The sequence below is a fragment of the Triturus cristatus genome, chromosome 9 (assembly GCF_964204655.1).
Source record: "Triturus cristatus chromosome 9, aTriCri1.1, whole genome shotgun sequence".
Taxonomy (NCBI): Eukaryota; Metazoa; Chordata; class Amphibia; order Caudata; family Salamandridae; genus Triturus; species Triturus cristatus.
In genome coordinates, this window is record NC_140592.1 from 485386088 (window position 1) to 485400867 (window position 14780).

The window sequence follows — 14780 nt, forward strand, 5'->3', positions numbered from 1 at the left end:
CTTGAGCTCCTTTATAATAGGGAACAGTTTGGGTAGAAAGCATTAGTTTTATTTACAATTGATAACTTTTACAATTGGCTATTCATTTATGTCAAGCTCATTCAAAGAGGTTTTGTTAGCCCTCACATTAAGTTAACTGCTTTTGCAAAGCCAACAATGTCTGGGGCATGTTTGTCTTTTTCTGGATGTGCAACTAATTGACTCTTGAAATTTCCTTTCTTCATTATTGATAATTCTCACAAGATTTGTCTTCAACACACACGATTCAGTTTTCAAACTGGAGGGACAGAAATAATCATTTGCATTAGCAATAAGATTTAAGAATGTGCACTGTATTCTTAAGTTATTGAAGACAATTTTCATAGGACTGAGATGTGTTTGACCGGTTCAGGAATATTTGATCATGTTTTGAGTTTTTCGCTGAGGTCTTAGTACTAGGCAGGCAAGTTGTTATAGTTCCTTTATTTCGAAAATGTATTTTTTTACTGTTCCATTCCTTCCTTCACCATGATGCATTCTCCCCTCTTGTCTCTCAGCAATGCACAGAGTTTTCCAGATGGATCTTTACCGATTGAGGCTGATGGCAGCGAGGGCTTACGTGAAAGCTTTGGAGTCCAGCATGTCTCCTGTATCCTCCACCCTAACAGAGCCTCTCAGAATGAATGCTGTGGTAAGTACTTGTAAAACGTTCTTCATTTAAATTATTTAATAGACTAAGCAGTGAAAGCACCAGACGTTTGTGTCTGAATACTTGCATGAAGGTATGCATATATTTACCACAAATAAGATATAGACTAACTCCTGTGTAACCAGCCCACCAAAAGCATTCGACTACTCCAGAAAAATGTTCTTTTGACTTGCATGTATAGAATAAAACTCATTACTCTCATTTGGTGAAAATCACCAGAAAACATTTGTTTTCCTTTTAGAATTAAAGAAGCACATTTTTTGAGAAGTCATAAAAAAGTTACTTGCGGTTCTTCCCTCATTGTGGGTTCTTACTTGGAATACTTTCCAGAAATAGGGTCCATGGACTGGTGTATCTGCCCTTTTTTGGGTGGGCAGTGTAGAAGGTTCTATTTGGGAATAGAAGTGCACAGAGCATTCGGGCTATGTGCATCTAAATTTCACAGCCCGCTTCACCATCAGCCTTTGCCTCTCTTTGACCATACTTTGATCCCTTTGACCATCCACTCATCTCTTCTTATCGTCCTGATCACTATGACCCCTCTTCTCCCCGTTGAGTGTAAATTTTAGCCTGACTTTATCTCTTTTACCTCAAATCATCATCATCAAAAACCTTTATTTCGGCCACAAAGGCCATAAAAGTACAAATTACAATGAATAAAACAGATGCGATTCTTAAAAAAACCCTGTAAGTTATGGCAACATACAGTTCATCATTATACAATGAATAAATTAAGTAAAAAAATGCAACATGATAAGAGCAGAATTAAATTAAAAAAAAGATTATACGAAGAGTACAGTAAAGTATGTGAAATACGTTTAAACTTATTGCTTAGTTACAGAAGGTTCTGCGTTTGATCCACATACCATTTAAAAAACGGGAAACTGCGAAGACAATCGGGGGGTGGGTATCATATTTCAGTACTCTTATGGCGTTTTCACAGTCTCTGAATCCCAGGTTTTTGCAGATGGGTTTTACCCATCGATTACGTAACTGATGGTACACTGGGCAAAAGAAAAAAACATGTTTTTCATTTTCCATTCGATAACCGCAGGCAGGGCAGTCGGTATTTTTATTCAGCTCCCATTTGGAGGTAAAAGACCTGAGCGATAAGCTGCCTATTCTCAGCTGGCAATACAACTTCCTAGCAACAGCTGGAAAAATCAGATCAAGAAATTCATCCCTCCTGTAGTGATCTTTAATTTGGAGAAACTGGGCAGTCAGTCTGCCAACACCAGAATTCACATGAAGGCTCATAAGATTATAGTGCCTATACTGGTCTACCAGATTTGCCCTTGAGAGTACCATACATGAATCCTCCGGGGAACCCCATAATTCTGAAAGACCAATCTTGTCACAAGTATCCCTGATATGGGTTAACCAGGGAATTTTCTTATTTTTAATTAGGGGCCAAACCCCCTAAAATTCTTCTCGAAAAGAGCCCAACTCCGGGGTAGACCAAAGTCTCTTCCAATATGTCACAGGCCGCAACGCCACCTCCTCCTCCACAGGTAGCAACCCTAGGTTGAACCTAATTTGAACCAACGGGGTGCTTGGAGGCAAGCCTAACCGATTTCTCATAAAGGAATGTTCAGTCCTGGTTAGGATTGGAGGCCTACAATGCCCCCCCCTCAATTCTGCTCCATAAATGGACGCTGCTCTGGCTTGAGTCTTATAAATTTCTACCACTGGCGCAGCAGGCTTAAAGACCGAACCTCTAAGCAGCTTGGACAATCCTCCTACAATTTGGGTCAGTTTTATTGCTGAGTTTGCGACTTGAACCTCCCACCCGAGATGTTCTTGGAGAGTGATCCCAAGGTATCCGAACGTCTTAACTCGCTCAAGCGGAATACCATTCAGAACTGGATTCGGGCGTGTGTGCTTAGGGGGATTGAGGATCATAAACTTTGTTTTTGCTAAGTTAATCTCCAAACCCCTTTCCACACAGAAGTCCACAAAGCCGTCTAGAATATGCTGGATGCCGGTAGATGTCCGGGAGAACAACAAGGTGTCGTCGGCGAACATCAATGCCGGTACCCTACCCGTGGCAAGTCTCGGGACAACAGTGTCCTTAATGCCTTCAAGATGTTTAATAAGCCCATTAATATACAAACAAAACAGGGTGTGCGCCAGCACGCATCCCTGGCGAACTCCTCTGTTCACTGGGAAACGTGCAGACAACTCTCCATATTTCCCACATCTAACCTGGGCAAAATTTTCTGTATGGAGCCTTTTCAGGACATCCAGAAGATACGGAGGGACGACGAGTTCCTGGAGAACTCTCCACAGATTTTCTCGTGGCACCAGGTCAAATGCAGACCTCAGGTCAACAAAAATGAGGTAGAGGCTGCCACCCTCCACACTCACAGTTTTCCAGTAGAGGACCTGGAGTCGGAATAACTGGTCAATAGTTGAAGTGCCCTTTCTAAAACCCGCCTGCAGGATACTCAATATATCATTATCCACCTCCCAAGTCTGAATTCTATCCAGGACTATACGTCCAAGCAGCTTTTGGGTAATGTCGATCAGACTTATGGGCCTGTAATTCGAAGGTTGCAATGGGCATCCTTTTTTATGAATAGGCACTATCTCTGCTCCACGCCAGGTCTCTGGCGGTTCCGCACCTGATAGTATAGAATTAAACAAGACACAGAGATAGGGAGCCCATACTTCAGGTTCTGACAGATAAAGATCGCCTGGGACCTTATCTAGGCCTGGCGCTTTGTTGGGTAATAATTTATAAATAGCGGTTTCCACTTCCATTATCGTAATCACCGGAACATCCTCTGCTCGAAACTCACAAAGGGGATGTAAAGCAGTTGAAGCTGCTTGATTGGAGCCTATACATGAGTATAAGCTCCCAAAGTGATCTTCCCAAGCGGTTGGGGCTATATTAGAAGATAGTACCGTCTCGTTTTCTTTCCTGCCATTGCTAACAGTGGCCCAGAATGATTTAAAATCCTTATACTGCAGGGCTAATCTTAACTCCTCCCACTTATCATCCTCCCAAGTCTTTCTTTCCCTTTCAATCTTCTGTCTATACTGTGCTCGGAGTACTTTGATCCTTTCTTTATCCTTAGCCTTAATTGCTTGGATCAGTTCGCTTTTCAACTTCCGACACTCAGCATTATACCAAGGGTTGGTTTTAACCAACTTATCCTTAGGGCTCCCAGCCGGAAAGAACACCTCCGATAGTTTAGAGGCCAACTGGCTGTGAATTTCAACCGGCCTTATACCCCACCCAGTGATAGTACAATTCAACCCTTTTCCGGCCATTTCACTAGGTGGGGCACGACCAATTTATATATCTCTGCCAGCTTGTTCGAACAGGCCAATATGCGTGGCCATTTTACTCTCCGTCTGTTGTTATGCAGAATGAGAGCTTGTGGTCCCACATTGGGCTCAATTTCATAGCTGGTCAAACCCCAGCTTCCTGGTTTTAAGGTCATGACCAGGGCATTATGATCGCTATCATCTCGATCAAGAATCCTAAAATCTAAAACCTTGTCCCAGGAACTTGTTTCAATCATAATATAATCTATAATGGAAGTTTCCCCTACTCTGTTAAAGGTGGCATGGCCAGGTCTGTCAGAGTTAAATCTACCATTACAAGACCTCAAGGACAATGAAAGAGTGAGAGCAGTAATCTGCAAAACCAGTGGAGTCAAGCTTTAGCCAGAGGGATCAAAGGCTCTGGAATATTCCAGTGTGTGTTTTCCACAATCAGATCATCTAAACCCAACATACTGAGTGGTTCGTACTGGCAGTTGAAATCACCGCCTATTATCACAGAGTACTCTGGGTCTAAGGTCAACATGTAATCGTTCAACTGAGCAATAACCTTAGACTCCAGCCCACTCAAAGAAGGTCTAGAATATACATTTAATAGAACTAAATGTTTGTTCCCTGGCAGGTCAAGTAGAACACATTGAATGTCATGTGAGCTAGTTGGAAGCTGTTTAGCTGTAACTCCCAAATGCAGAGCCACCCAAATACTTAGGCCCCCTGAAGGTCTTCCCCTGCCACTAGTTATTGCATGTATATTATAAGTCACAAAACCAGTCCGCTGGAAGTTATCCATAGCCCAAGTCTCTTGCATTAGACAAATGTCAAATGTGTCTATAAACTTGCCCCACTCTTCGCTGATCAATTTATTTTTTAATCCTGCCACATTCCAGGAAAGTATATTAGTATTCGCATTAGGCTCCCCTATAGTAGCAGTCAAATTACTGGCATGCCTATTTAAGTCAGATGGAAAAATTACCTTATCAATGTTTCCCCGCACACACTCCTTCTCCAACCCACCCAACGCTGGTATTGTTAGTGGCTCAATAACCCTACTCCTTGGGCTTTTCCAAATTGGACACGCTATATCATTTATGTTTGCCACTACTTCTAGGAGCCCCTGCTTGAGAAAATTATATTTCAACTCCTTGAAACCTTCCTTAGTGTTCTGTAAACCTGTATGGTCCCTAGCCACAGAGAGTAACTTGTTATACTCTGGGCGTCAATCAACTAGGTCCAAAACACTAAATCTATTATTGTGGTGTAAGATTTCAAGTGGGGGCGGACAGTATTGGTTCTTAATTTGATTGTTGTTTCGAGGGTAAGGAATACGACCCTCCAAATCATTTCCTGGCCGATCCACCCAACCCCTCAGAGAAGCACCATATCTATATCTGGGGGCACCTGGGTAGAAGTAAGTAAGTGGTAGGGCTTTTATTACTGTTTCAAGGCTACCTGATTCCATTGTACAAATATGCCTTACTGTTCTAGAATCCCTGAAATTGATTACAACACAGTCTCCCTGTAGATCTTTGGCTCTTAGACCCACCCAATCTACACGTCTTGCAAATAGAATTTCACTTCTTCTCTGATTGGGGAGGGGTTTGTTGTAATTCAACCAGTGGATACACTTATTTTTGAGCTCACTAAATGCCTCCCTTATTCCATGATTCAGAGTAGGAACCCCCGCAAGAACTACTACATAGGGAATAGACTCTGGAGGCAGATCCAAACATGGTAGCGCAGGCTTCGATACAGCCACCGCCCTCAATTGATTTGTCTTGTGAGGGATCGGATCAAGACTTCTAACCTCAAGTTGTATATTGGCTACAGCATGATCCGCCTTTCCCCTTTGGTTACCTGGTAGGACTAGTGAAGTTGGTACGTTATGTTCCACTTGATCAACAATACCCACTCTGTTTCCCTGTGGGGTTGGTTGGGCTATCAAATCTATCGCTTTGTTTACTATTTTAGGGTCAAGGCACTGACGACCATCTAGTTCTTTAACCAATGAACCTTGGCCCTCAGTTGGGCCCTCCCCAACCCCTGTAACCATCCCCCCAGTCAGTGTAGGATTCATTAGTTCCAATTTAGAAAGTCTTCTCTCAATAGAGTCAAGTCTATCATGAATCGGGAGACAGGTCGCTGTGAATAACTGCTCCATTTTGGCCCAAAAGTCTCTTCTGTGCTCTTGCGGAATCGGGTCATCAATCCCTTGGGCTGTAGAATAATCAGTAAACACTATGTGCTGATCATCTAAATTAACCGCAGATTCGTTATGCCCGGCATTTGCCCGTTTTTGGATTTTCGTTTTCTTATTGACCAAAGCTGTGCCTCCCCGCTTTCGTCTTAACAACCTGTTCTAACATCTAACCATTTGCCTCCACACTCGCATCCGGTATCAATCGTATTGGCAACCCGGATCTTGTAGTTCCCACATTATGCACTAGTATGGAAGGATCGATTTCAGTGGGATCCGCCAGCTCCGTTAGACTATGCAGGCTGCAAGCAACAACTGGAGGTGGGTTTCCTTCCCCTCCATGTTCGGCCAAAATGGGGTCTAACAGTGATTTGGCCTGGCTGTTAATTAGAGGTACAGGGGACTTTACCAAGGCAAGTGTGCCCAACCAAGACCGCTTTTCGAATTCTTGCTCGATGGAGAGCCTTTTTTCAGTCAACTCAATTTCTCTCTGTAGGACGGACGCAGCCCTAATGAGGAAATTATCCAAAGTCCCAGCCACTCCGGCCCCATTGAGTGACTTGCGTCCCTTCCCCAAACCAGGTGCAGCTATTATCTCCAGCCGGTGGATTACGTGCGATGACTACAGGACTACCAGCCCGTACATGATCAAGACATCCCTTCGGTATAACACACAATCCTTCGTAAATGGTATTACCTTGTCTCACAAGATTTCGGCCAGTGGTGTAACGAGAAGGGCCCCGTCCCATCCTCTTCCGTGCTCGGACAGGCTCATTCGGGCCCGCCCTTGGCCCGGGCTTCCCCCGGTGCGCACCCGCGCGCGTCCCGCGATGCGCGTAGGGGGCGTGGTTAAGTGCAGGCGAGCTGTAGGCAGTCACCGGGAAGAGGCACCAGCTGTGTGGAAAGCAGAGGCTGCTGGTCCTCGCAGTCCCGCGAAATAAGCCCAGGTAGGAGAGTCCGGTAAAACACAGGAAGAAGTGCTGCGAGCGGCGCCCGCGAAGCGGGGCCCGCGAGCAGTTATGAAGGCAGGCAGGCGGGCTGTAGGCAGTCACCGGGAAGAGGCACCATCTGTGTGGAAAGCAGAGGCTGCTGGCCCTCGCAGTCCCGCGAAATAAGACCAGGTAGGAGCGTCCGGTAAAACACAGGAATAACTGCTGCGAGCGGCTCCCGCGAAGCGGGGGCCGCGAGCAGTTATGAAGGCAGGCAGGCGGGCTGTAGGCAGTCACCGGGAAGAGGCACCAGCTGTGTGGAATGCAGAGGCTGCTGGTCCTCGCAGTCCCGCGAAATAAGCCCAGGTAGGAGAGTCCGGTAAAACACAAGAAGAACTGCTGCACCTCAAATCAATCTGTAATGACTATCGGCCTTATTACGATATCGGTCGACACAGTTGCGGAATGGAACCCCCCTACCATAGGTCGACGGTTCCGCCCACAGAATTTGGATGCAACTGTCCTATGGGTGGTCTGAAACACAGGGGCGGCTCCTCTCATGTGGACAGAGGAGAGTCGCCCCACTGCTTTCTCACAGTGCGAGAAGCAGAAACATAAAATGTTATTATAAATACAATTTTATGTTTCTGCTTCCTTCTCGCACTTTGAGAAAGCAGAAGGGTTTGGTTGGGGGCAGGCGGGTGGGCGATCCTGCTCTAGGGTAGGGGAGGAGAGGCTTGCCCACTCTGAGGGCGCTGACTGCTTGGTCGGCCCCAAGGCTGACTAATCCAGTCATACACTGGGGAGAGGAGTTGGCCTAACGGCTAGGGCGCTCGACCTGGGGAACTGGGTTCGAGTCTCGGTAATGACGCTAAACATCCTGTGATTCTGGGCAAATCACTTAATCTCCCTGTGCCTATCAAAAAAAAAATGAATGTGTCCTTATGTAATGTAACTGGTGCTTTGTAAAGCGCTCTGATACCTGATTGGATTCGGGTCAAGTTCGCGCTATATAAAACTCTGCAAAAAAAAAAAAATACACACTCTCCCTTTTCACCATGTAGGCTGCATGCAGCCTACATGGCAAAAATTGCTTCTCCATAAATGCCTGTGTGGTCAGCGTTCCAGCATTTTGATTGGCTTAGGGGAGGGGAGGGATGCTTCCTGCTTCCTGTGAGAAACAGAGACGACAGAGGACCATTCCGGGCCAGTGAAGGTAAGTTAAATATTTAATTTATATTTAAAATTAATTCCCCTCTCCTGGACCCCCTCCCTCCCGTGAAGGCCTTCCACCCGCAAGTCATGACGGCCACGACTGCTTAGACAGACAGTATTCAATTTCAGCTTGTGTGGTGGGCGGAAAAGGCCTGGAGCACAAGCTACAGTTGTAAAATGGATGTTTTAAAACATCCCTGCACTGTGTGGCAGGCACTATGCGGTGCCTGCCACACGGTACAGGGATTGGCCCCATAGCGGAGGGCCAGGGGAAAGGAACAGCAGTGACCCCTCCATTAGGTCGGAGGAGCGCCGCCCCCTCTGCCACCACCATCAAATAGAACGTTAATAAAACTGGCTTTAAATCCGTTTTATTACCGTTTTATTTTAATCCTCTGGACCAGCCAACCCTTGCAAAGGGCCTTTTATTAAGCAACATCACAAATGTTGGTGCATTTTAACGCACAAGGTCAACATATTGCAATATAATATATGCTGGCATTCGACATATCCTGACATTTCAGAGATTCCAAAACCAAGCAAATACACCCTGCTTGAATGTAAAGAAATCAGACCACCTTACCCAGCTTTGTAAGGGCTTTACAGGCTAGCTGTGGAACAAACATTTAGGCATCATTGGCATGATCCTAGCTTGGAAGAACATGCCAAACTAAGCGGAGGAGGTATGATTCTTCTGTTTAGCTGCAAAATAGCCCAATATCAAGCTTCGTCTGTGGATGTACATCTGCTGAAAATCCTGGTCCTTTCTGAGTCTCTGCAGTAGAATCAAGAACTTGAATACCTCACCAGATAAAGAAGGGGAACGAGGAAGTGAAAGAGAAGTCACTGGAATGCTTTCTAAAGTGTTGAATTGTCAGGGATAACTGGCAAGGACTGTGGTCTGTTAGTCTGGTGGGCAGACTGGAGGGAGTTATAATAAGTGAGTGGTAAGCAAAAGGTCAGCACTATGACATGGTCAGTGCTGGTGCCGTCATGGCGCCTTTTTTTCTTTACTTTAAGCCATGCCTCACAACAGCTCACACAGCTGTGCAACGTGTCTAAAAAAAAAAAACATTGACAAAGCCAATAGATCTTGCATAGACTAAACCTATTGGCTTTGCCAGTGCTTGTTCTCATTTGATCCTGACCTGAAATCTTGACAGCCCACAATCCAAAAAGTAAGAATTTCATTTCATATGTAAGGAGATTGGGAAAGTGTTGACTCATCTCAATCTTGGGCCCAACCAGGTTAATCCTTGTCAGCCCAGCATACAACAGTTGGCTTATGACTTTTCATCTTGCATACTGTGATTTTTCTGAGAACTCTCCTTGTTTTCTCGTTGCTTCAAGGATTATAAAGATTTTTTTTTTTTTTGGTTAGGAACTAGTAGCAAGACATTTCAACAAGAAATGTCTCATGTAGCAGCTAGTTAACCTTGATGACTGCTGCTAATAAAAATAAAAAATATTTTAATTGCATATGTTTTATACTGTTTGTGTAGTTGTTAATGTTTTTAAATATAGCTTGTAATTTTAAAATCTTTATATTTTTAATTCAATTGTAAAATAGAAATGTATAGTGTTGTAGCGGGCTGTGAGGTTTGTGGGGATACAGTGTAGGAAGTTAAGTATAATTAATTTATATATATATTTAATTAATATTATTTATTTGATTTTTAAGTATGTAAATTGTGTAAAAAAAATTCTTAGTTAGATTTTGAATGCAGGTTGTTAGGTTTGTAGGGGTATAAGCTGGGAAGTTTATTCAATAATAATTGATCAATCATTCATTTTTGATAAATTATTCATGAATTGTTAATTATGTAAATTGTGAAATTATATTTTTTTTATTTACATTTTAGGTATGGTTGTTGAATTTGTAGGGGTATAGGATTGGAAGTTAATTAAATAATAGATTAATTATAAAATATGTATTTCTTAGTAATTAATTGGTAATTATGTAAATGGTGTAATTATTATATGTTCTAATTAAGGTATATGTTAAATGTGTGTTGCTAGGCACGTGGGACTATTGTGTTGGAATTTAATGAAATTATTAAATACATTTTTTTTATTAATTACTTATAAAGTTATAATTAGTTTCATTGTTTCAGTTTTTTAATGTATACATTTAATTTTAAGGTAATAGTTTTATATTTTATGACATTAATTCTTGTATTAAAATCGGGGATGTTTTCGAAGTGAAGTACTTTCCTTACTGTTGCTCAGACTGGAGTTGGGAAAGTAAATTTTACTCCTCAAGGTTTACAACGCTTTCCCCTACTGTTGTACAGATCAGAGTAGGAATATTACATTTTACCTTTCCTGAGTCCAACGCTTTCCTTACTGTTGCACCGACTAGGGTGGGAAGTAAATTTTACCCCTCATATGTCAAAGGCCTTCCCTACTGTTGCACAGACTGGAGTGGGAATAGTATATGCTTTATTCCTAGAATTGAATATTTTTCTTTATATTGTTTAAGATGATATTATGTTTCTGTGTATTTAAAACTGTATTTTTTTAATTAGTAATGCTTGTAATGTACGATATATTTTTAGTTAAATGTATTCTAATATTTTGCTTATATTTTATGTGAAATTAAATTGGTATGTTTGTAAAAAAAAAATCCAGTTGTTATGGTGTATAAATTATTGTGTATATGAATCTGTGTATATATGGTGATCATGTGTGATCATGGTTTTGCTTGAAGCATATAGGGTTTTATGGATTAGATTTTGTTTCCATAGCTCAAACACTAGAAAGTGTGGTGCCATATGTTAATAGAGCTAATTAAGGGCTAAACAGAATCTGACACAATAATTTCTATTTCGTGTATTGTTGATTCACAAAAGGCTTTAGTTTACAGGCATCTAGGCAGACACACAGCCTATGTGCAACTCTTGCAGCACAGGGGAAAGTGTCTTCTTTAGGTCCACTCTTCATAGCTTGGAGACTGTAAAATATAATTTCTTTAGAATCACATATTGTATGTAATTTGGTATTACGGTGCTCGGCATCAGCACTTAATTGTCAACACCTGCACAGATGACATTCTGCCACATGGTGGCACTGTTCGTCTAAATTAGATATGAGCACAACAACAGATGTTTATTAATACGATATACAAGCATTGGTGATGCAATAGGGCTCGCATTTGTGAGAGAGGTCTTATACCTAGGTGTTTTGGTTTGGAGTGGATGTATGTGGTGTGGAGTGGATGTATGTGGGTTGTATTGGAATTGTGTGTGGTGGAATTATGTGGTGTGTAGTGGATTTGTGTAGTGGTATTATGTGGCATGATGGCTAGATAGGGATGTGATATGCACAGAATAGATGGCTCATCAGAATGTGTAGACACCAATCTATACTGATCTCAAGATATGCTGACATCAAGATACCCGAACACTAAGGTATGCCGATGTCAAGATAGGCTGAGGTCAAAATATGTTGCTATCGAGTTACGCCGTCCTCAAGATATGCCAACATCAGCATACAGCAACATAAGAATATGCTGAAAAGGTTGTAATGCTCGCTCCAGATGCACTAAACACAACTGCTCGTGTGTGCGTGTCTGCTAGTATATGGGTGTGTTTAGTTACATTGTTGATACGTGTATTTAAATGTAAATTAGCTAGCAAATATAGTGAATGCATGTTACCCATCTTTAATACCCTTTAGTATGATCTACATTGGATATTATACACCTGAATCGTAAATAGATGGACAGATGGAGCTGGGTGTTGCAAAGACAGTGGGACGGATGTAGATGGTTGTCGGACCCACCAACATCGTAATCAGCCCCATAGTATTTAGAGGGTGAATTAAAAACATTGGCAATAATCCGTCCCTTAAACATGCAGTTGAGTCTTCCATCTATTTTGATTAACTTTATATAATAGAAAAAGTTAGCAGTTTGTCAAGTTCCTTGTGATAAAGTGCCTTGTGCATATTCAACTTTTCCTGAATGAGCCACGCTAGGGGCCCCAAGTAAAATACAACGTCATAAAATCAGTTGGTGGTTACTGCAATTCATATAGCACGAATATTCAGTGGAGGGTGAGGGAGTAGACTTTGTGGGGTACCTCAAATCCCCTTGCCACTAGCTCTGCCCACTTGTTCTGTCTGATTCTCCGCATGAATCTGCTTAATCCGAATCCAATTAGGCGACTTTTGTCGTGTCTCAATATCCTGGCAGCCAGTTTGTGCTCTTTGATTCCCAGATTCCGAACAGTGGGACAATCCATCTTTTCCTACAGTTATGATAGAGGGGACAGAAAAACAGGACGTGCTCAACTGTTTCTATAGGGGCCCCATACGTTAGGCATTGGGATTCCTGATCGTTCTTATGATTAGTCCATATAACTGTTAATGTGACAGAGTTCCATACCGAAACTGCATGTACAGTCGCCTAGCTAATGCCAGTTGGGCCTCATCCAAGAAGCTCTTCTTTCTGTAAGAGTCGTTAATGGCCAGACAAGCTTCTACCAGAGAACCACCATTCGGGTTGAGTGCAACACAAAGTCCTTGAATTGCCAGTACATAGTTTTAAATAGAGTCTTTACAAATTGCCCTTGGTGCGCCACAGGCCTTCAAACCCTATTTCCTAAAGGGCGTCTTTAATATAACTGATCCATGAGATATTAGTTGAAGGAGGTATAGACAGTATTTCCTCCAGACCTTTACGGTATGAGGAGAGCTCTGGGGCGAGCCAGACTCTTCTCCAAATTCCAATAGAGTAAGGGACGCAGTCCTACCTTGACATTGACTGATCTCAGCCCAATAGAATACCGGAACAAAAGGTCAACGAGCAGCAAACGTGAGGCTGTAAATGAATGAGGCAGGGGTTAAGTATTTGGAAATCTGTTACTAATCGATGTCAATTGCCAAACCTAAAAGCAGGCCTTCGGAAGGGAAGAAAGGAATGCCCACACCTCGGACAGACAACGTCCACTCGTCCATCGCCCCTATTTGGTTTTTTCAAGATGAGAAAGCCTGGATTCTGTTTACACGCCGAGAAGCGGATATGTTTTAAAGAGCTCCTGCCATGCAAAGCCTCACCTGCCAGTCTGGCTACGTGTGGCTCAGATTCCGCCGCTTTCCTCTGCCTCGGGTCTTAAACAGGGGCAGTGAAGTCAGAAGCAGACTCTAGACCTGCTCTGTCAATTAGAGTAACCGAAGAAAAGCCTTAACACAGGAAAGCAACAAGTGGGATAAATAAAGCAAACAAACCTTACTTTAGACAATGAACCACACCTCAAGCAGATGCAAAATGTACAGAAACAATGGCCCACGCGTGAGAGGTGCTGCTCACGTTAATTCACGTGCTGCAAAAACGAGCGCTTATTGAATAGGGAACTGGCGGGGGCCGGGTGGGGTGGCGGGGAGAAGCGGCGGGGAGAAGCGTGTCCTTCAGTAAGCGAGGGGGAGCGGTGGGTGAGTGTTTCTGTTTTTTAAGATAGGGCTTCCATTTCTGTTGAATATTATTCGACACCATGTTTGTCATGTACAAGACATAGAAGGTGGAGTGTTCAAGGAAATGAAACAGAGGTAAATGCCATTAGTTTTGTAATTTCCTCACACAAGGGAGGGGGCAGTATGACTCCTGGCTGCATTTCAAGGGTATGCAACGCTGACTGCACCACCCTCGCTGCTACCAGTATAAATAATACATTCTTCACGTTCTTTTCTCTGTTTCCTACCACAGACGAGCCAGGAAACGCTTCATCCATTCCCACCTGTGACTAAGAATAGCCCACTACAAAATGGCACAAAAAAAATGTTGTTCACTGGTGCTACGTCAATGCACAACTTGCCACGGAAGCTAGTATAGGGCTCCCGGGTGCTCAGGGTCACCAGGGCTGCAGGGCTCCAACATTAAGCTTTAAAAGCCTAATGCATAGTGGGAGCTCCAGTCCTACTTAACCCCAGCACTTTATTCTTTCAGAAGATGTTTAGTTTTCCATCTCAGAAAAACACTTCCAACGTAACCATAAAACACATGTGGTTTCAGAGTGTCAATTGCCCCCTTGCATCATTAAAATAACCAAACGACTTCTTAACTGACAGTTTGCATTTCCTACGTGCAAAAAATTGAAAAGGCATCATTATATGTGCCCACACATATCTGTTTAAAGGGCGGGAAGAGGGGTCCACTAAATGAAGTTTAAATAAATGATCAGCAAAACAGTGAGCGCACCAGCAAAAAAAAAAAAAAAAAAGACGTTCTTTTAAATAACTTATCCAGCTAGCGCAAGTGACGTACAACGTAATACGCCGATGCCCAACACCCTCAGCACAGGCAACAAACACTTCATGGTTTGATAATGCGAGTGCATCAGCACAGTCACTCCAAAACTTAAAAAAAACACCAAAAATTACGATTGCTGATAAACACGCAACGCCAGAGTGATTCAAATCCAGAAAATAACACCCTGTACAAAAGGCGAGGCATTCGAAGGACTTT

The 14780-nt window shown here is 42.9% G+C and overlaps 1 protein-coding gene across 1 annotated transcript in view; it reads left to right on the forward strand.

Moving 5' to 3' along the window:
• The window catches only part of BBS1 (Bardet-Biedl syndrome 1), an 843521-nt gene that overhangs the window by 297168 nt on the left and 531573 nt on the right, over positions 1-14780 (forward strand). The window contains exon 14 of the mRNA XM_085625445.1: positions 537-670. Within this exon, the coding sequence (XP_085481571.1) occupies positions 537-670 (134 nt within the window). The remainder of the gene's footprint in view (positions 1-536; positions 671-14780) is intronic.